A 23589-nucleotide genomic window follows, 5' to 3' on the forward strand; every position below is an offset into this window, starting at 1 on the left:
TCCAACGGTGCCCGAACGCGTCCTTCACTCTCCAACCGCTCCAACCCAGAAGCATTCCAGTTCTGTAGTTAATAGATAGGCTGTACGTGGGATAATAGTCGTGTTCAGGAACAGCACAACACGCGTAGAATCACAAACTGTTCTGCCAATTGACATCACCGAAACACGGAACACAAGCCGACGGACGCCGTGCCGGCCGATGCGAGCTATTTCGAAACCATGCTGAAACTGTTGAAACGGCCCCCGGGACGCTCCACGCAGATGCGCGCGTAGAAAATGCGATTTCAAAACATTGTCGACCAATCGGAGCGCGCACACAGTCTAGGCCAATGAGCTTGCAACGTTGTAGATTGGCGTAGTGGTACATACTCTACAGCCACATACTCGGTTACCTGAGGAGGACTGCTATTGCCTCTCGCGTCCTGGAAAAAGATTAAAAGGAAACAGAAAATGCAACCCAAGATAAGGCTAGTTCCGATAGAGTCACCCGATAGAGTTGTTTTTGTTTTGTTTCCGCAAGTTAAAGCTCATCTTCGACGCATGAGGCGACACTGTACTCCTTTCCCCTCTCACGTTGGGGATGATGGAAATACGCGTTCGACTTTCCAGTGCGACAGTGCTAAATAGCGTTTTTAGAGCGGTTGGCGACGTGGAGAATGGGAATAATCAAAATGCGCCGGAAATCGAAAAATCAAGCTGAAAACGTCTTAGATCGTGAAAACTGTGCTAAATAGCATTTTTAGAGCGATTGTCGACGTGGACAACACGAATATTCAAAATGAGCCGGAAATCGAAAAATCAAGCTGAAAACGTTTTAGATCATGAAAACAGTGCTAAGTAACGTTTTTAGAGCGACTGGCGACGTGGAGAACACAAATATTCAAAATGCGCCGGAAATCGAAAAATCAAGCTGAAAACGTCTTAGATCATGAAAACAGTCCTAAATAGCGTTTTTAGAGCGATTGGCGACGTGGAGAATGCGAATATTCAGAATGCGCCGGAAACCGAACGCCCTTCATCATATGCTATATTGCAATAGATTTCATCTTGGAAAAGTGATATACAGTGAACCCTCGTTAATATGACCAGCACCGCTCCCGCAGATTTTGGTCATAAGGCGAATTGTCAAACGAGAGTAAGGCGAACGAGAAACGGACAATGCGCTGACCTCAGAGACCGCTTCGTTCCGGCCATTCTTAGGTGCACAACATCGGCATAGTGTGATCCGGTCACGTGTTCACTGCTGTTTTAAGCACTACAGTGCTTTGGCAGTCCGAAAAGCGCTATGAGTAATTCCGACGTCAGCAACATCAGGAGTCATCCCAAACCTTGGCGCCCTACTTCAACACGTCACCCTCTGCCTGAGGCATGTGTGTAGCCTCTTCCTGGGGCTATTCTGCGGGTTATGTGACGTGGTCATAATAACGAGAAGATAATGCTTGTGTTTGACCATACTTGTGACAAAAACCTCAGTCATAGTCTGATAAGCGGATTGTCATACTAACGAGATGGATTTACATGGCGACGGAACGGTTACCAAGAAAAATGGTCATAATGTGAGTGTCATATTATCGGGGGTCATATTAACGAGGATTCACCGTATATATTTTTAAACATCTGTTCCCATTTAGCTGGGACACCCTGTATATCTGCATACTTCGTAGATTATACGTGAACATAAACTCCTACATTCCTGTTTGTTAACCCAGATCGCTACAACTGATGAGCCTTTCCTCCAGTACGACGAATTTCAAAACGTCATCTACACTGCATGGCGTGTGGACAGCTTCCACGCTTCTAAGAAAGACGATGAGATCTGCATGACGACAAATAGCAACAAACGAAGATATCGGTACCGCTACTAACTGCAGCGCTAAAGAGAACTTCACTATCTGATTGCAATAAAGCATTGTGCACCTTATACCTGTCTGAACGGTTAGACTTCGTTGAAGTAGTTTGCGTTATTTACGCATGATATGACAACATTCTCCCCAAACTTTCGGGATCCTCCAATGGTGCTGCACCAATAGTTCTTTATTTTTCTTTCTTTGGTCGGCGGTGATTGCACACCTATTAGCATCGTGGTGGCAGATGTGCGAAGCGACATACATTGTGCTGCTTGGGGTGAATTTGGGTGTTTAAATTTTGGTACTGTGTTTTTAAACATGGCATACAACATCTTACGTAGCAATCGAGCATTTTCTTTGATTTTCCACGTTTCGAGAACGGGAATTTCCGGATCGGGGATTTCGCAAGCGGGAGTATCTAGGTCCACCAGATAAGAACCGGCTAGGATTTTTGTTTGCGCAGGAAACGCCTGCATCCTTCTGTGATGTCTTCCTAGACTGTGGAGGTTCAAGCCGAGCTGCGGCAGCTGTCCTCCCTTCATTTGGTACATCGCAACCCACGTACTAGATTACAGCTACCAGTTCATTTGCAACCCAATCCAATCGCCTAATTTGGAAGCCAGCAGTCACTCTGCTCATCGACCCGTTCATTACTTCTTCGATTGCTATAATACCTTGTACTTCAGCTTACCTTCGGATTCTTCTACAAGCGGAAGGTTCTTGTTCAAGTTGTAAATGGCATTCTCGTCATCAATGCGCGCCTTTTTATGGAAACTGTTGCTGACGTACGCTATAGGGTCTTGTATTCGCTTCTTCGCGTTCCAAACTCAAACCTTTTATTGTTCGGTCATGATGGTGATCTCGCGGGCCGACGTGTAGCGCGCGTAGCGGATCGTGCGGACGTGTTCCCGCATAAGAGTTGGCGATCCTTACACTGCACCGCATCAGTTAATAGGGTGTCGGTAAGCCCCTGACTACAATACACAGAAAGAACGAATCAATCTAACTAGAACGAATCGCAGAACATGCAGGGCGTTTTTTATATACTCGTATGTATATTTTTACCGAATCTTTCTGATGAGACTATATGGGCTACATGAATGCGGCTTTCGCAGGTAGGTTATACGTAGGGTTTGTGGTTTTCGGCATTTATTTTCAATCCAATTTGGGGGTGTTTATCGGCATTTATATGGGGGACTATAAATCGGATTTTTTCGGCATCTATATTCCGTCCAAAAAATAAATGTCCGAATACGGGCATCTATTTATTTCGCATGAAGGAAAGCCTATTTTGCGCACGAAGTAACAACGAACCGAAAAGAAGTGAATCGATTCACGGTTTCATTAACAATGTCTTTTATTGCCTGTGCCAAACCAGCAAACGAGGAGACTACCTCTTGTTGTAATAGATGCAAGCGCATCTATTACAAGGCTCTGGACATGTACATCCGTGCAGTTCAGAAAGATATCATTAACGCTTACAATAAATCATGCAACAGCAAATCGAAGCCAAATCTAACGCCGGCTGAGCAGCGCAGCCTTTCTGACCTTCGGGACCGCAGTGACATAGTCATTAAAAAAGCTGATAAAGGTGGTGCAATCGTAGTAATGGACAAAGAAAATTACATTAACGAAGGCATCCGGCAATTATCGTGCGCATCGTTCTACAAACTCCTCGAGGCTGGCCCTACAGAGGAAATTACGGCTCATACTATCCGCAGTCTAAAAGATCTAAAAGCAAGTAAAAAGATAGACTCCACCCTATAGGATTATCTACTCCCCAAAGACCCCGCAGCGGGCAGGTTCTATATGCTCCCTAAAATTCATAAACCTGGAAATCCATGGCGCCCAATAGTTTCATGCAACGGTACAGCTACCGAGAACATTTGAAGCTTTGTTGACCACCTTCTTAAAGATATACCTCCTAAACTACCATCCTACATTAAGGACACCGATCACTTTCTTCAAGTTTTAAGTGAATGTCAGCCTCCTTCTTCCAGTTTGCTAGTCACGCTAGACGTTTCCTCGCTATATACTAACATCCCCCACGAAGATGGCATTGCTGCAGCTGAAAGGGCATTTTCAAAATATTCTGATACCGCATACGATCCTTGTGTCCTATGCACATTTCTCAATCCTATTCTGAAAAATAACAACTTCGAATTTGACGGTAAGCACTACTTGCAAGTTCATGGCACGGCTATGGGTACAAAAATGGCACCTAACTATGCAAATATTTTTATGGGAGCTCTAGAGGAGGAATTTCTGTCTAAGCGCCTAAAGAAGCCGACGTTTTACAAGCGGTTCCTCGACGACATCTTCATGGTGTGGCCACACTCAGAAGATGACCTAATCACATTTATCAGCGACTTTAACAAAGCACATCCGGCCATTAAGTTCACGTATTCTTATTCCCTTCTAACTGTTAACTTTCTCGATGACCAAGTAAAGTTAACCAACGGGGTCTTGTCCACAAACCTGTTCCGTAAACCTACGGACTCTCAACAGTATCTAGCATTTAACAGTTGTCACCCGCGTCATACTAAACTTGCCATTCCTTACAGCCAAGCACTTCGATACAGGCGCATCTGTTCCAGTGACGATGACTTGGACAGAAATCTAGCTCGAACTTAGGGAAACATTCATCGGTCGTCAATTTCCACCTAGCCTAGTTGACGACGCTCTAAACAAAGCCCGCAAAGCAGATCGCAAAGCCCTGTTCCAAGACCACAAACGGGTGCTAGATAATGGTTTCGTAAACCTCATCTTAACATTCAGCAGCAATATTCCAAGCGTTAACAATATACTAAACCGTCACCATAGTATCCTTCTCCAATCGGAGCGCATGGGACAAATTTTTCCTCAGCCACCGCGGGTAACCTACAGGCGCGCGCGCAACCTGCACGATAATCTAGTTAGCTCTAAGGTTAGCAAAGCAGCGCATCAAGGGAACGGCTGTCACCCAATCGATGGTCGCAGGTGTCAAATATGCAAATTAATGCAAAGCACCCAAGTACTTAAAAGTACTAATTCAAGAGATAAACTGATGTTCTGATCTTTCATCGTACTAATTCAAATTTTTCCGTCAAAATTAATGGTGACTTCGACTGTAATTCATCTAACGTCATTTACGCCATTCTGTGCGGCATGTGCCAAGCACAATACGTTGGTCAGACTAAAACATCATTTCGGATCAGGTTCAACAACCACCGATCTGACATTACAAAAAAGCCAAACCTCCAGGTGTCTCGCCATTTCAAGCAACCAGGTCATTCACTAAATAATGTGTCACTTTTTATTGTCCAGTCAAATTTTAGCTCAGATCGGTGCAGGGAACAACGCGAATCTTATCTCATTTACAAATTCCAATCAACCATTAACGAAGATCTGGGAGCACTTTCAACGGTAAGAAATCTGGCCGCCTAGATGAGCTACACTCTCTTCCTTTTCGTTTCCTTTCTGTTTTTCTTTTCCTCTTTTTTTCAGTAAAGTAAGTTTGAAGCAGCGCTCATCCTGCCTGGAATTTTCCCCAAAGCGGACAGTGACCTGCGGCGAATGACATCACCACCCGGACTTGACCTTCTGGAATATTCCCGAATCTGACTCATTGACAAACGCCTGTCGCGTGCCCGTACCGATTATGACGTCATGTACAAGAGCTATTTAAGTAATGTGTAACCAGCTACGCATCTTTTGTCCTGACGAAGACAGTGCCACTGTCGAAACGTCGACCCCTTGCCCATTTTACTTTTTAACGTCTCCCTATGTAATAAACTAGTGTTTGTAAATTCCCTAAAATCTGTTTCCGCGTCTTTTTTTGAACTTATATATATATATATATATATATAAGCAGGAAAAATCAGAAGACGACAAAGAGCTTACAGGAAAACACAAAGGGGAGTTTATTAACACATATAGGGATAGGGGTCGACGTTTCGGCAGTCAGCGCTGCCTTCGACGGGACTGGGGTTTGGTGACAAGAACAAGCTTTATATATGGGAGAGGGTTATGTACAAGGGGAAGACAGCAGCGCATGCGCTTTTGTCATGACTAACATAGGTTGGTGACTAAGTGAAAAGGGAATGACCGGGTCTGTGCAGCAGGACCTTGAGGAAATACCCGTGAGCCTGAAAAAGAGATAAAAGAGCGTATGTATTGTGCTGGATTAGGAATGCAGGTTGCGAATAGTAGAAAGGATTCCTGGATCTTCGTTTATCTGACACTGGAATTTATGAATGAGATAAGACTCGCGCTGTTCCCTGAGCCGCTGGGAAAGAAAGCCTGACTGCAGGATGAAAATAGATATATTGGTGATTGGGTGTCCTGGTTTACTGAAATGGCACGACACTGGCAGATTAGGTTTCTTTGCGACGTCAGATTTGTGGTTATTGAATCGCGTTCTAAACGACGTAGCCGTCTGTCCGATATATTGGGCGTTGCATTCATTGCATTGAAGAAGATAGACAACATTGGAAGAATTACAGTTAAAGTCGCCATTAATGTTGACCCGGTAATTAGAATTGGTACTTTCTGCAGAGTTAGCGGCTTGCATTGATTTACAAATTTGGCATCTAGTTGCATTACAAGGGTGACAACCAATGTTATTTTTTGGAAGCTTGTTAATTTTGGCATTTACTAGTCTATCTTGTGGGTTCCGTGCACGGCGATAACTTAACCGGCAATAACAGACTGTGAAAGAATTGTGTAGTGGCGGTTGAGTATCCGGCTAATGTTAGGAACGCTGCCATTGAATGTGACAGTGAGATTTACTGCAGAATTTCCATTGGCTCGAGGAGATCTTTGGAGAAATTGTTGGCGATCTGTGGATCTTGCCCTGGCTATAGCGTCTTTCACAAGTTTATCCGGGTATTCACGATCAATGAAGGTTTGTTCTAGTCGTTGGAGATGGTTGTCTACTTCGGCATCGTTACTGCATATTCTGCGGTAGCGCAATGCCTGACTATAAGGTATGGCTAACTTAGTATGTCTAGGATGGCAACTGCGGAACGATAAGTACAGCTGAGCATCTGTAGGCTTCCGGTATAAGTTTGCAAACTCAACCAATCGGAAATTCCGACACAATCTTACGAAAGCAGAACAGCAAAGCTTGTCCGCGCTAGAAAGCAACGAAGGTATCATCATCAAACAGGCTGATAAAGGAGGTGCCATAGTCGTAATGGATAGCAAGCTTATGTGGCGGAAGGACTCCGTCAACTTAATTGTGGAGACTTTTACAAACCTCTCGAATCCGACCCCACCAATGAAATTGCCGTAGGTATATGTAAAACACTAAAATGGTTAAATGCCACTAAGAAAATTGGCGATGCGCTCTACGAATACTTACTTCCTAAAGACCCTAAACCAGGCCGATTTTACATGCTCCCTAAGATACATAAACCAGGCAATCCCGGAAGACCAATTGTGTCCAGTAACGGTACCGCTACAGAAAATATAATGTCCTTCGTCGATCACGTTCTTAAATCTATCCCCCTAAATTACCTTCCTACGTCAAAGACGCCAACCATTTCCTTCAAACTGTATCACAAGTAACCGTTCCCTCAAGCTGTCCCTTGGCAACGTTAGACGTCACGTCCCTTTACACTAATATTCCCTACGCAGATGGTATAGCAGCGGCCGTTTCAGCATACAAAAATCAACCTGACCAGCCGTATGATCAGACTGTCCTCACCGAACTGCTAACACTTATTTTGACTTCCAGTAAATTTGAATTTGATAACAAGCATTATCTGCAAGTTAACGGGACAGCTATGGGCACGAGAATGGCCCCCAACTATGCCAATATCTTCATGGCATCCCTGGAGGAAACATTTCTCGAATGTTCCGTATTGAAACCACTTGTGTACAAGAAATTTTTCGATGATATTTTTATCATATGGCCTCATTCTCAAAGCGACCTTCTCACGTTCATCAACCGGTTCAACCAAATTCACCCTAACATTCATTTTACCTCCCACTACTCCGCCTCCACTGTTACCTTCTTGGATGTGGAAGTCAAGTTACAAAACGGCGGCATCTCAACCAACTTATACCGGAAGCCTACAGATGCTCAGCAGTACTTATCGTTCCGCAGTTGCCATCCAAGACATACTAAGTTAGCCATACCTTATAGTCAGGCATTGCGCTACCGCAGAATATGCACTAACGATGCCGAAGTAGACAACCAAATCCAACGACTAGAACAAACCTTCATTGATCGTGAATACCCGGACAAACTTGTGAAAGATGCTATAGCCAGCGCAAGATCCACAGATCGCCAACAATTTCTCCAAAGATCTCCTCGAGCCAATGGAAATTCTGATCGGATGAAGGAAATATTCTCACAGCCACCGCACGTAAGTTATCGCCGGGCGCGGAACATCCAAGACAGACTAGTAAATGCCAAAATTAACAAACTTCCAGAAAATAACATTGGTTGCCACCCTTGTAATGCAAGTAGATGCCAAATTTGTAAATCAATGCAAGCCGCTAACTCTGCATAAAGTACCAATTCTAATTATCGGGTTAACATTAATGGCGACTTTAACTGTAATTCTTCCAATGTTGTCTATCTTCTTCAATGCAATGAATGCAACGCCCAATATATCGGACAGACAGCTACATCGTTTAGAACGCGATTCAATAACCACAAATCTGACGTCGCAAAGAAACCTAATCTGCCAGTGTCGCGCCATTTCAGTAAACCAGGACACTCAATCACCAATATATCTATTTTCATCCTGCAGTCAGGCTTTCCTTCCCAGCGGCTCAGGGAACAGCGCGAATCTTATCTCATACATAAATTCCAGTGTCAGATAAACGAAGGTCCAGGAATCCTTTCTACTATTCGCAACCTGCATTCCTAATCCAGCACAATACATACGCTCTTTTGTCTCTTTTTCAGGATCACGGGTATTTCCTCAAGGTCTTGCTGCACAGACCCGGTCATTCACCTTTCACTTAGTCACCAACCTGTGTTAGTCATGACAAAAGCGCATGCGCTGCATCTTTCCCTTGTACATAACCCTCTCCCATATATAAAGCTTGTTCTTGTCACAAAACCCCAGTCCCGTCGAAGGCAGCGCTGACTGCCGAAATGTCGACCCCTATCCCTATATGTGTTAATAAACTTCCCCTGTAAGCTCTTTGTCGTCTTCTGATTTTTCCTGCTTATTTCATTCTCGTGGTCAACCGCCCTCCTAAGCTTCTAATCTATATATATAAATATATATATATATATATATAAAAAGAGGAAGAAAGCCATTAAAAAATAAGAAAAATGACGCTAGATGTGTTTGAAATTCAAACTTACAGATTAAGATGGCTTCTATGGCTGCACGTAGAAAAACAGATACTCATGGAACGATGCGACAGCACCAGAGGACACGTGTTTCGCCGTGTTTGCGGCTCGTCGGCCCTGGGTAGCTGCGCATCGTTCGGGATTGGCAAACCAGGGGTCACTCAGCGAGCGATATACACCTGGGAGGGTGACAGAGCACTCATCAAAGCCACAGTGCAAGCCAGTGAATTATAAAAAGAGGAAGAAAGCCATTAAAAAATAAGAAAAATGACGCTAGATGTGTTTGAAATTCAAACTTACAGATTAAGATGGCTTCTATGGCTGCACGTAGAAAAACAGATACTCATGGAACGATGCGACAGCACCAGAGGACACGTGTAAACACGGCGCAAACACGGCGAAACACGTGTCCTCTGGTGCTGTCGCATCGTTCCATGAGTATCTGTTTTTCTACGTGCAGCCATAGAAGCCATCTTAATCTGTAAGTTTGAATTTCAAACACATCTAGCGTCATTTTTCTTATTTTTTAATGGCTTTCTTCCTCTTTTTATAATTCACTGGCTTGCACTGTGGCTTTGATGAGTGCTCTGTCACCCTCCCAGGTGTATATCGCTCGCTGAGTGACCCCTGGTTTGCCAATCCCGAACGATGCGCAGCTACCCAGGGCCGACGAGCCGCAAACACGGCGAAACACGGCGAAACACGTGTCCTCTGGTGCTGTCGCATCGTTCCATGAGTATCTGTTTTTCTACGTGCAGCCATAGAAGCCATCTTAATCTGTAAGTTTGAATTTCAAACACATCTAGCGTCATTTTTCTTATTTTTTAATGGCTTTCTTCCTCTTTTTATAATTCACTGGCTTGCACTGTGGCTTTGATGAGTGCTCTGTCACCCTCCCAGGTGTATATCGCTCGCTGAGTGACCCCTGGTTTGCCAATCCCGAACGATGCGCAGCTACCCAGGGCCGACGAGCCGCAAACACGGCGAAACACGTGTCCTCTGGTGCTGTCGCATCGTTCCATGAGTATCTATATATATGTGTATATACACATATATATATATGTGTGTGTGTGTGCCCGTACCGATTACGACGTCATGTACAAGACCTATTTAAGTAATGTGTAACCAGCTACGCATCTTTTGTCCTGACGAAGACAGTGCCACTGTCGAAACGTCGACCCCTTGCCCATTTTACTTTTTAACGTCTCCCTATGTAATAAACTAGTGTTTGTAAATTCCCTAAAATCTGTTTCCGCGTCTTTTTTTGAACTTCTGTAAAACTTCGTGGCCGTTTGATAATCCTTTTACCTCACCCTATATATATATATATATATATATATATATATATATATATATGTGTGTGTGTGTGTGTGTGTGTGTGTGTGTGTGTGTAACTCAAACGTCGCCATGCCAGTACGGGACAGCTGTTTCGGCCTTGTTGGGCCTCATCAGCAGTACGCAGGCAGGCAACGTTTGAGTGGATGGCGTCAGAAGGTCACGTAACACGTGATTTCTCCCGTCAGGGTGAGATGACTCACGCACTGAAAGCCCAGTGCAAAGCCAGTGAAGTATATATATACTGTCGTATGTTAATCCGATAGGAACATCAATAGGACGCATATTAGACGTCGCAATGCCTCACAAACACGTCCACTGGATGTGACAAATGTCCAGCAGATACATCCAGAGGACATGCATTTATACAGTTATGGACGAGCTTCCGACGATCAATGTAACATCTATGGAATGCAACGTGGACATATCTGGATATCTACTAGACATCCCAAATGTTCCCTCTATACCATCCTCTGGATGTCCATTAGACGTTTTTGGTTTACTGAGACGTGCTCGTTTCAGGACATTTGAGAAAGAGTGGTGAATAATGACTGGCTTCAATCCTGACATGTCGTATTTCCTCCAAAACGTCGAATTTAGGAGGCCAAAGACCCCAATGCAAGAATGACAGGAATGACAAGCGCTGCACCGTCCGTTTTGTTGCTCACTTCATGATGGCGAATAGCAGCAAGAAGACAAGGACAAAAGTAGGAGTAGACAGGACAACTGCAGACTCTCAACTGTCCTGTCTACTTCCACCTTTATCCTTGTCTTCTTGCTGCTATTCGCCATCAAGAACCTATACTAGTTACCCTGGATTGTTCCTATTGTGTTGCTCACTTGCATTGTTTTTTTATCGTTTTTCGTACCTAACCTATATGTCAGTTTATGTGGCAGTTGTTAATAATAAGATACGTTGTCATCCAGTATAGTAACATACGCTTTCCGAGAGGATTCGCCTGGCCGCATAACCTACCTGCGAAAGCCGCATTCAGGTAGCCCATATAGTCTCATCAGAAACATTCGGTAAAAATATACACACGAGTATATAAAAAACGCCCTGCATGTTCTGCGATTCGTTCTAGTTAGATAGATTCGTTCTTTCTGTGTATTGTAGTCAGGGGCTTACCGACACCCTATTAACTGATGCGGTGCAGTGTAAGGATCGGCAACTCTTATGCGGGAACACATCCGCACGATCCGCTACGCGCGCTACACGTCGGCCCGCGAGATCACCATCATGACTGAACAATAAAAGGTTTGAGTTTGGAACGCGAAGAAGCGAATACAAGACCCTATAGCGTACGTCAGCAACAGTTTCCGTAAAAAGGCGCGCATTGATGACGAGAATGCCATTTACAACTTGAACAAGAAAATTCCGCTTGTAGAAGAATCCGAAAGTAAGCTGAAGTACAAGGTATTATAGCAATCGAAGAAGTAATGAACGGGTCGATGAGCAGAGTGACTGCTGGCTTCCAAACTAGGCGATTGGATTGGGTTGCAAATGAACTGGTAGCTGTAATCTAGTACGTGGGTTGCGATGTACCAAATGAAAGGAAGACAGCTGCCGCAGCTCGATTTGAACCTCCACAGTCTAGGAAGACATCACAGAAGGATGCGGAGACAAAAATCCTAGCCAGTTCTTATCTGGTGGACCTCGATAATCCCGCTTGGGAAATCGCCGATCCGAGCATTCCTGTTCTCGAAGCGTGGAAAATCAAAGAAAAATGCTCGATTCCTAGTTGTATGACGTGTTTAAAAGCACGGTACCAAAATTTAAACAGCCAAAATCACGGGGTTTCTATGGCTGCCCAAGTCGTTTTAGCGAAAGAAGCCCAAATTCTAGCGGCCGTTAGGCTTAGCGGGGCAGATACGACGGAACGCCACGTTGGTTAGTTTATTATACGTTACTCCAAGTATGGTGTTTGCATTTTTCTGTCCAGTTTAGTCTAAGTTCGCTGCTATTTATCACAGTTACTTCGAGGCACACCATTGTTATCTTTATGCTGTGCGGTTCACGCAAACAAGCAGCCGTGAATGGTGCGCAAAGCTCTTGCTATGGGCTGCTACGAACGAACAACAAAGATTGCTACTATAGCAACCTTTATTCTTCGTTCGTAGTTATGAAAGGACGCGGCCGGGTGCTCTTGTATGTATTGCAAGCACAGTGGTTGCTTCGCACATCTGCCACCACAATGCTAATAGGTGTGCAATCACCGCCGACCAAAGAAAGAAAAATAAAGAATTATTGGTGCAGCACCATTGGAGGATCCCGAAAGATTGGGGAGAATGTTGTTATATCATGCGAAAATAACGCAAACTACTTCAACGAAGTCTAGCCGTTCAGACTGGTATAAGATGCACAATGCTTTATTGCAATCAGATAATGAAGGTCTCTTCAGCGCTGCAGTTAGTAGCGGTACCGATATCTTCGCTTGTTGCTATCTGTCGTCATGCAGATCTCATCGTCTTTCTTAGAAGCGTCGAAGCTGTCCACACGCCATGCAGTGTAGATGACGTTTTGAAATTCCTCGTACTGGAGGTAAGGCTCATCAGTTGTAGCGATCTGGGTTAACAAAGAGGAATGTAGGAGTTTATGTTCACGTATAATCTACGGAGTACGCAGATATACAGGGTGTCCCAGCTAAATGCGAACATATTCTTTAAAAATATATACGGTGAACCCTCGTTAATATGACCCCCGATAATATGACATACTCACTTTACGACCGTTTTTCTTGGCAACCGTTGCGCCGCCATGTAAATCCATCTCGTTAGTATGACAATCCGCTTATCAGACTATGACTGAGCTTTTTGTCACAAGTATGGTCAAACACAGGCGTTATCTTCCCGTTATTATGACCACGTCACATGACCCGCAGAGAGGCTACACACATACCTCAGGCAGAGAGTGACACGTGTTGAAGTAGGGCGCCGAGGTTTGGGATGACTCCTGATATTGTTGACCTTGGAATTACTCATAGCGCTTTTCGGACTGCCAAAGCACCGTAGTGCTTAAAACAGCAGTGACCACGTGACCAGGTCACACTATGCCGATGTTATGCACCTAAGAATGGTTGGAACGAAGCGGTCTCTGAGGTCAGCGGATTGTCCGTTTCTCGTTAGCATGACAATTCGCTTTATGACCAAAATCTGTGGTAACGGTCGTAGTCATATTAACGAGGTTTCACTGTATATCACTTTTACGAGATGAAATCTATTGCAATATAGCATATGATGAAGGGCACTCCTTAGGAGGGCATTAGCAAATCCCCAAGGCAATGTCTTAATTAACTTTCAACGATTAACTTTTTAATTATAAAAGCTACCAAGTTGTCCCACTGAGAACATCTGGTGCCTTGGGTAAGCTTTTCTTAAGAGTTCCGTGTTAGCGCCGCGAAGCAACTGTGGCTTGAGCGGCGTACGGACGTAGACAGATGGAGAGAGGACAGCAAGCAAGAGTGGGGGACAGGGCCTTAGTATGCGTCCGGGCTCGACTTCAGGGGGAACTGTGCCGACATTCGTCTGGAAAGTCTTTGGAAAACTCAGGGAAAACCTCAGACAACACAGCCGGTGACAGGATTCGAACCCGTGTCACCTCCCAGTCTCGATCATCCAAACCACTATGCCACGGGAGCTGGTCTTGGGGGAAAGAGCACACTATCGCCTCTTGCGTCGTGGAAAAAGATTAAAAGAAAACAGAAAACGCAACCCAAGATAAGGGCAGTTCCGATAGAGTTGCCCGATACATTTGTTTTTGTTTTGTTTCCGCAATCTAAAGCTCATCTTCGACGCATGCGGCGGCACTGTGCTTCTTCACCCTCTCACATTGAGGGTGAAGGAAAGACGCGTCTCCGAAGATGCGCAATGAACAAAATAAAGAAAAAAATGGTGTTCCTTCACGAACTTTTTGCGGACGATCTATCACACGGATTTTTGTTCTGAAAACGGCTCCGGTATCTGGTGACCCAAGGGACCAGATGCTCTCATTGGGACAACTTAGTAGCTTTTATAATTAAAAACAACAACAACAATAAATGATGACGATCAGATGGGGTGTTTTATAAGACGGCGGCCTTCAATTTATATATATATATTTTATAATTTTTATAATTTATATATTATATTATTATAAATAAATCTATTTCTATAAGTCGGCGGTAAGACGGCGTGTAATCTGAGCAAACCTTTGCCAAAACATGACTAATGGCCAATGCTTGTGGTCATGTGTCAAGTTACACTATGCCTTACTATATCTACCTCTGTATGCGTGACGAATGTGCAGCAGTTTACTTACGTTGGCATCGAAATCGGGGCAAATATGTCTCGCCTCCTAAATGAGAAAAAATAAAAGCAGTTTGTCACGAACATTGCAAAGGTATAGTGTGAGAAACTGCATTTAAAAATGTCGAACAAATCCGTCAGGTTCACCAAAACTATGGTCCGTTTGTCTTTGAGAGTACATCTTGACTCTGTTCCTTCCCTGCACTCACGCGAAAGAAGGCCTTCGCGAGTCGCAGCCGTGACGTACGAGAGCCTACCTACGTCAACGGGTCCAGCCACCTAGGGTTGTGTTCGTTTATTCAACTCGCGCAACCTGCCGGCGAGAGTCATCGTACGTCATCGACTCCAGCGACCCGCATCGAAAGGAGAGTCGCTGGCAGTCGTCTCTCGAGCACCTCTAGTGTCGAATCCTCCAGGTTTAGAACGGGAGTCACTGCCACAAAGGTGAACGCCACGAGAGCCGTCTCCGCGGCCGGCATTTCAGCTCACCAAGAGGAGACTCACGAGTTGCCAGGGTCCAAAAATTAAGGTGCGATTCTGCGGTAAATGTGAGAGAAATGCGTTAGCATTCAGCGCCTTTTCCGGTCTATACTTGACTTCCGGGTATCCACTTTCAGTCTAAACCCAACTTCCGGTTGTCCTCCTCCCTCTTCCCGTCTATACTTGACTTCCGGTTCGACACTTTCAATTACAGTACGTAAGTTCATTTAATGAACCTTTAATTACCTCAGTTACTTTAATTTCCCTTTAATTGGCAGAGGTAACCACGAGTACTTGAGCTAATATTGAATTCCATTTATTTCTTTCAATTACGTTTGCTTGCGTTAATCACTCTCAATTTCCCTTTACCTGACGTTAATTAACTATAATTACCTCCGGTAACCTGTGGTTACCTTTGATAGTCTTAAATTTCCTTTAACCTTTCTCTTAATTATATATATATATATATATCTTACATTGATTACCTTTAAACTCAACTTTCTTGCTTTAATTACGTTTACTTACATTTACCTCTTACTCCTAATGACCTTCAAGAGCTTCAGTTTCCTACAATTTAGCTTCATTTACCGTCTTACCTCCCCTTTACATCTCCACTTATACCCCTGCCTCGGTGAGGCTTCAGCATCTCATGCACACATACATACATACAGCTTTTTCCACTTTGTCACTCGTAATGCTAACGCATTAATAAACGAACGCAACCCTATAGGTACAGGGAAGGCCAGTTCGCCTCTCACTCCTTCCGATGTAGACATATGAAATGCGGAGTCCAGCCAATAGACCTCTACCCGAGAAACGTCATCATGACGTTGGTTGACAGACTGAAACCGAAACAAATTGGAAGGGGAGGGCTGGGTTCCACGAAGTGTCACTTGTTCGCTGTCTCCTATTGAAAGAAAAGTAGGACCTCAGGTCGCGTCCCTTTCAGGGACCATCGTAATTCCCTGGAGGCCGTGGCTTTCGGGCGCGCCCTTGTTCACCCCTAGTTTCGATCGTAGATCAATCCTACCAAATTTGCGCCACTGTCGAACACTACGACGTCATTTGTTTACAAGCAGGGAGAGGTCTATTGCCGCTGACGATTTTTGTAACATAGGCATCCCGTGGACTCCAACGGCTACCCATGTGGTTCATATCGGCTCCCCTCCATGACTACAACTGCCGAAAGCACGGCATTGGCGGACCGTTGATTGTTACGTCACGTCGTTCTAGGGATCAGACTTTGTCTCCGGGTGGCGCTTCACCGACCCTCATCAAGACGACAGTCACCGGGGGGTATTGCCTGGAATGCCGGGGAATTTTTCGAGTATAGAGACTTCGCTATTTTTATTGTATTTTTTTTTTTTTTTTTGCGGACCCCGGACTAGAATTTCCCGGGATTAAGACAAGACACGGAAAGCGCGTACAACCTTTTAATCGCTGCTCCCTTTCTGTTGACGAATTTCATTGGGAGAGCAATTTTTGCACCGTGCTGCCTGGGGTTTCGTGCATGCTCCGCGGTGAGGTCGCACGCAGGTTTACGTCACGTTTGGTCACGTGACTCGGGAAAACATATCGCCGCACCGGAGTAACTGTAGAAGGGCATGCCGTGAGTTGTTGCAGTGTGCATGCAATTACGAGCATACATTGTAAAAACACACGCTGTTGGCTCATTCGGGCCGCAGTATGACGCCAGCGACGCATCCCCAATGTTTTCCCAAGTCACGTGGCCCAAAGCCGTTCAAAGGCTGCGCGTGACGTCACCTGCACGAGCCTCATAGAATGCCAGCATTCAAGGTACGATGCGCGCTCTGCGCCTTGCGCTTGACCCGCGTGCTTTCTCGAGTTTGCTTTGGTCACGTCGGGTTCGGCAAACTGCTTCCGAATCGCACAATACAATTGCGCACAGCGGGACGCGAAGTGTTTACACTGTTCAAGAGACGCACGACTACTTGCGCGACACAGGAGCAAAAAGAAAAAGAAAAGAAAGCGCGAACATCACGGTCTCAATCAATTATCACGCTCATGCCTTCGCTTCTAGGTCTTGTTCCGCTCAGGTAATCGCTGGGTCAAAGACTTTTGCCGCTTGCGAGTAAATGTTTTAACATGCGAGTTTTTAACATTTGTAATAGTGAAAAATACGAGACAGGTCACAAAGCACATTTATAGACAGATACTAACGAGGGGAACACCCAGTTCCCCAACTATCGGCCGCCTGGCGGCAAGGGATGAAGGATTGATTTAATGAGATCTTACCCATAGATCGGAGCCGTTCTGGCACACGACTCCCGGCGGACCATCAAACTTCCGTACTTCCATACCATGACTGTAGCCGAGGTAAACCTTGCAACGAATACCGCAACCTCCACTTGCGACGTTCATAGGGCTCTATGGGGCGCCAGGATTATAACGTTACAAATGCATAAAATGTTTCGCTCCGGATGTGGATATGCAAGATGACCTTTGAAAGGTCTTCTTTTAACACGCATGAACAGCGAAAATACTGGCAACAGAAGGTCACGCGCTGTCAAGACCACAGCTGTCATCCAGGGTAATGCTCCGTAGACGAAAGCGTGCTGGACGAACGCAATGCATCCTGGACAGGTCCTGGTCTCACGTCACAGCAAACGTCAAGGCACAGGTGACCTTAAAGATGGCGGCGCCCGTGATCGGCGGCCAAACAGTTTGAAAACAATGCGGTGGTTGTTTCTGCCTAACGTTTTGGATGTGTTTCGATCACGGTAATTACTTCTATCCGATAATCTTGCAGTAAAGCGCGCAGTTTTGCACATAAGGCCCCGTACTGTTGACGACTTCCAATGATGTGATGACGACCACGCGTTAAGACTCACCTAGCCGATGCGATGTACTTACTAACTACTACTACTTACTAACTAAGGAGAAATGGGCTACCATGTTGCGGAAGAAGCACAGCATAGTTTATGATGGCAAAATACGTCCATCTCTTGGCGTTTTGACGACGGGAATATGTTGGTAAACGGCAAAACGATATGTACCCAGTTGGAAAAACAAAGTGGAATCTGAAGTGGTTTAAACAGGATCAACTTAAAGGCTAAAGTGGTTTAAACAGAGTCCACTTGAAGGCCAAAGTGGTTTAAGCAGGATCCACTTGGAGGCCAAAGTGGTCAAGCAGAGATCCACTTTGGGGCTAAAGTGGCCAAGGAAGGATCCACTTAAGGCCAAAGTGGTCAAGCAGAGATCCACTTTGGGGCTAAAGTGGCCAAGGAAGGATCCACTTAAGGCCAAAGTGGTGAAGAATTGATCCACTTAGAAGCCATGGAGGTCAAGAACGGATCCACTTAGGGGCCAAAGTGGTCAGAAATGTACCCACTTTGAGGCCAGAGTGGTTCAGGATGGAAGATCGAGAGGTCGAGTACAGCGGTACATCATCACTCTCAAATTAAGTAATAATATATGATTGGGGAATTTATTGGCAGGAAAAAGAAAAAATGATTAGGATAAAAATATATAATTAAGAAGAACGCTTCGTGTTCGTGTTGAGGAAGAACTAATTCAAACCAATTCAAACAAGTGAAATTCCATCACACGAACCGTATCGAAATTATTGCAAGTGAAATTTAAATGAAAACTTGAAATTAAAATTTATTCCGAACAAATCGACCGAGGAGGAACTTCGGCCGCGGTATCGCCGCCATCGCCAAGAGGGCGCGTCGTAATACGTCTCCGTGGCGCACCACATCGTGGCTCGTGCGAGTTGAAAATAGTTCGCGTCATTTCAAATGTTTGTGAACGTATTATCCTCAAAAGTACATGTGCCATGGTACCTTGCTATTTCACCTCTTACTGTAAGCCATTTTTAATGCATTCCGTACAACAATCAGTGGATGTATGTCGACTCGTCCTCCAGAAGCGAGGTGGGACGCCGGCCGGGACGCCGGGACCGCCAACGGTCTCCACTCTCCAGTCTCACGAAATGTTGGAGCATGGGGTTGTGCGCGGTCGCTCTTAAGTACTCGGCGTCATTCGTGCTTGATTTCGAGGATTTTATCCATCTCTAAGGTCAGTAGTCGATTTGTCAAGCATTCCCGTTTTTTCAACACCGCTGTGCATGTTTTTACTCTTGCACTCGCAGGCACCGTGGCCGTTGACGGGAGGATCGTGCTCTCAGTGTGTTGCCACACGCGCTGTGTCCAACGGTATGTAATATATTTTGCTGCTCACATACGTTGACATGCGGCTGTTCCAGCAGCTTTTGCATTATCTTTCGAAATGTTATTACTTGAAGGTTACCCTCGTTCGACGCGACTGGCATAGGGGCGTCGGCATTTGGTGGACAAAACGGATTCTCAACGAAGCTGGACTTAAATTTCACGCAAGAAAGGCAAGCTGGACGGGCATTAGAAATCTCCTACGAAAAAAAGCTTCATGCCATTTTTTTCGTCGTCACTGTTCGGACATGGGAGACATCTCTGTGAACTTTCTCATTGTGGATTTATGGTGTGTTGATGATTGACAGAATACCTTCACAACATGTAAGTGCTTATTACGGTTTCTGTTCTTGGCATTTCTATGTCCTGCTAGCGATTTTCAACCGCTTGGTGAATACTCGCTCTTATAAAAACATCACAAATAACTTTCACAGTTGTATCTGCCACTTTAAATATTTTCACATCTACTGTATTTTTATGTGTGTAAGAATAAATGTTCACGCAGGAACGGTATTTTGTGTAACTCATTTTTACAGCGAAAACATGCTTTCTGATGCAACAGAATAATCACTGCGCATTCAAAAAGTGCATCGGAAATTAGAATTTCAGTGTGACTTTAATGGGAAAATCCTTGATGCTGTTGGCCAATGGGAAACTATAGGCAGACCTCCAATTGTGCGACTGGTTCCACTTCACATTCACATTTAAAAAATTCGTCGATTCGGAATGATAAATTTTGGTCACTTTCAATGAAAATTGTGTATGTGATCTCCGCTTAAACCGAATAAGATTTCTGGTCTGGGAGTGTGAGTTTGTGGAGTTAACTTGGACAGTTAAATACATATGTTGTGTTCTGCACTGAAGTAAGCACTGTTGTACTTACGCCTTCAGGTTCACGTTAATGTTGTGTGATTATGTACTGAACAAAATACTGCAAATGCTGTTATAACGTTCCCTGCTTTACCACGTGCAGTGTCATTTCTTCCTCCATGTACACACTATGCAGCAAGGAATGTTTTCTTTCACCATCTACAAGTAGTTTGGTTTATGCAGTGATCCCTACCTCAGAAACCAGTTGGAGCTGGACCCACCTAGAAAAGCCACTTGCAGCCCTTTCCACTCTGGAAACCACTTGTAAGTACATCCAGTCTGGAAACCACATCGTGGTTTCCAGAGTGGATCTGCTTGCAAGTGGGTTCCAAAGTGGACTTGGTTACAAGTGGTTTTCAAGGTGGATCCAACTGCAAGTGGTTTCTCAAGTGGGAATTGTTTCATAAACCACTTACAAGTGGTTTCCAAAGTGGACATGGTTGTAAGTGGTTTTCAAAGTGGATCTCAAAGGGGTCTGGCTGAAGTGGTTTCTCAAGTGGGAATTGTTTCATAAACCACTTGCAAGTGGTTTTAAAGAGGATCCACTTGCAACAGATTTCCAACTGGGTAAACAAGGTCACAGGATCTCAAAACCACGTTTTTTATGACGTGCGACCAGGGCAAGATGGCAGTTTTGAGAAAAAGCACCCGCGTGAGTGCAGTTACAACCATCGCGGGTTTGTGTCACCCCTGTGGTCAAGACGGAGGGCGTCTGCGAGTGCTATGTCACTCATTCAATTTGTTCATCCCCGGAGACAGTGCAGGGGGCGTTACACGGGCGAAGCAGGGTGTCGTGCAAATGTGAAAGAAGCGATGTACAATAATACACTATAAGAACAATTTGGACACGAAGAAAACGTCAACAAGCACATACAAAGCAGTCACAAGGAGAAAACAACGTCAAAATAATGAGCGAAACACATGAAAGCAATGAAATCTGAAACAGTGTTGTCTGTAAAGAAATTGCGAAAGGTGAAAGGGTCAGTTATCATCATGACATCATCGCAAGGGTAACAACATAATAGAGAGTTATAGCAAAGTGCGTCCTCCCGCACGGTAGATTACGGTCGGGGCGGCCACGCAACTGGGCATGCTCAGATGACGTCACCCTCATCGTATCTGTCCGGCCGTCGCCGGAGCTCCGCTCGCTAGCCGCCATTACCGCAGACATTTACGGTAGCAATCTTCAGCATGGCTGTGTCGTCTGCTACGGTGGCACCTGCTAGAAAGCGATTTACAATCGCCGACGATCTACATCTACTCCGCGAGGTGCTCGCGGAGAATCCTTATGAGTCTTCGGCTAAACGGGCTGCCATTACGGAAGTGGTAAACATTGTTTCCAACAAAGCCTTCACAACGAGAGGCATAAAAGAAAGGACAGAGCTCCTCCTTTCGCAATTCAGGATACCAATGCCGTTTCCAGAACAAAAATCTAGGAAGGATAACCATTATATATTATATATTTTGTTCATTGCGCATCTCAGAGACGCGTCTTCCCTTCGCCCCCGGCGAGCGCGTCTCCGGTTCACTCCGGTTTACTAAAAGAGTTCGCGCTGGCGTTGCCCCGGATACGATCGGTTCGCATTCACCGTATTTGTTGCCGATCGGGAGCTGCAAAATCCGATTTGCTCAAACTCTCTAATAATTAACATTCTTCTCCGTTGCACACACATCAACCTTCCTGAATCGTAGTCTCCGGATCCTTTAACGAGCAGGACTCTCGCCCCCTCACTCTCTCACAAAATTGCTTGGTCGCTGGTCATATCCAGCCCACCAACGCTCTGCCCTCAAAGCTCTCTTCACCTTTCTGGATACCATAGCACTTCCATCCATATTGTGAAGGGGCTCATTATTTAATTCCGCGCATCACCACCAGCAATTGGGCAGAATGTCGCCCATTGCGATGAAACTCTCATTCATCATCTTGTAATAAAGTTGTTGTTGCTTAGGTACTGTAAAGCAGCACCGATCAAATGTCATTTAGTGTGACTATTCGATAGTCCAAGCCACCAGGACAAAAACTGCGCCAGTTTCATTCCAATCGACGGTGCAATTAATTACAAAATTACAATTAAATATTACGGGCAACACTGTACGAGCTATTCGAAATGAATCCGTACTCCTGACACATACGGCGGCAACCACATTGCATGCGTATAACACTGGGCCCGACATAACAATCCATCATAAAATCCGCCCCTGCAGTTCACACAACGATCCACATCTGAGGATAAACGGATAAGCAAACTGAAATGAAATGCTGAGCCCTTAAAAAATATGTGTCAGACGTTCAAGAAGCCAGACAGCGTCGGGACTTGATTGTTCAGTGCGCAGGCGCTGCAGAGAAGTAGGGAGAGCCTCCATCGAACAGCGGCCAGCGCTGGGTTACTTCGCAAAAAACACTGTTAACAGGGGTTTCAGAATGCACAGGTAAACAGGAAAACTAATAATATGGTTACTAAAATAACGAAGTTCCGGTGTAATAGTGTGTAATACCAATTTTCAGTGTTGCCCGCTGTACAGGGGGTTGTTTGACACCAGGCGTCGCACCGCTCCGCTACGCCGCATCTTTCATGGCAAATTAAAAATATTTATAGCGCGTTGTCGGTCGTATGGTTCCGCATATGGTATTTAGAAGCAACAAAGTCTCTAGTCACATCACCGGCATATCATGCTTGTCTACTGCTTTACAGTACTTTAAGAAGAGAATCTACGTGCAAAAGCGAGGCATCTGCATCGGTAACTGTGTTGCTCCTGTGCGGTATGCAATTTTTCGGGTCTAGGTATGACCGATGTTATTGCAGTGCGATCCTTGAGGGACCGTAGCACATGCAGGGTCTTCAGATATGTTGATGATTTTTTGGTCACTTTACACCTTCCACCGCGCGAGAGATTTTTTAAAATAGATTTTTAAGTATAGTTCCAACTCATTCAAGTTCATGTCGGAACATCCAAACTGTGATACTATTCAGTCTTTGAATCTGAGCTTGAAGTTTGGCGGAAGCGCACACGTGTGTTTGGCCAATACGTCGTATATAGAAAATGGTTTAGTAGAGGCCCGTGCAAGAGTCACGGGTGTATTCAGAGGCTCGTTGACCGTAGCTTGAAGCTTGCTTGTTGTTGTAGGCCTAGCTATGGGCTCGCCACAAAAGCCAAGCAGGGCCCGCCCATCAGAGAGTCTCATTTAAGAGCGCAGTTGGGGACACACCGCGTGTTACGTGATCTGCAGGGTTTTTCAGTGCCAGGACAATGCCTCCAACAACTCAAAGGGAGGTCCTTATCCACG

The 23589-nt window shown here is 45.0% G+C and overlaps 1 protein-coding gene across 1 annotated transcript in view; it reads right to left on the reverse strand.

Moving 5' to 3' along the window:
• Positions 1-12833: 12833 nt before the first annotated feature.
• The window catches only part of LOC135373647 (uncharacterized), a 45504-nt gene continuing 34748 nt past the window's right edge, over positions 12834-23589 (reverse strand). The window contains exons 9-11 of the mRNA XM_064606746.1: positions 17500-17631; positions 14777-14812; positions 12834-13045 (exon numbers count right to left, since the gene is read on the reverse strand). Coding sequence (XP_064462816.1) covers positions 12890-13045; positions 14777-14812; positions 17500-17631 — 324 coding nt within the window. The 3' untranslated portion in view covers positions 12834-12889. The remainder of the gene's footprint in view (positions 13046-14776; positions 14813-17499; positions 17632-23589) is intronic.

The sequence above is a fragment of the Ornithodoros turicata genome, chromosome 1 (assembly GCF_037126465.1).
Source record: "Ornithodoros turicata isolate Travis chromosome 1, ASM3712646v1, whole genome shotgun sequence".
NCBI classification, from domain to species: Eukaryota; Metazoa; Arthropoda; class Arachnida; order Ixodida; family Argasidae; genus Ornithodoros; species Ornithodoros turicata.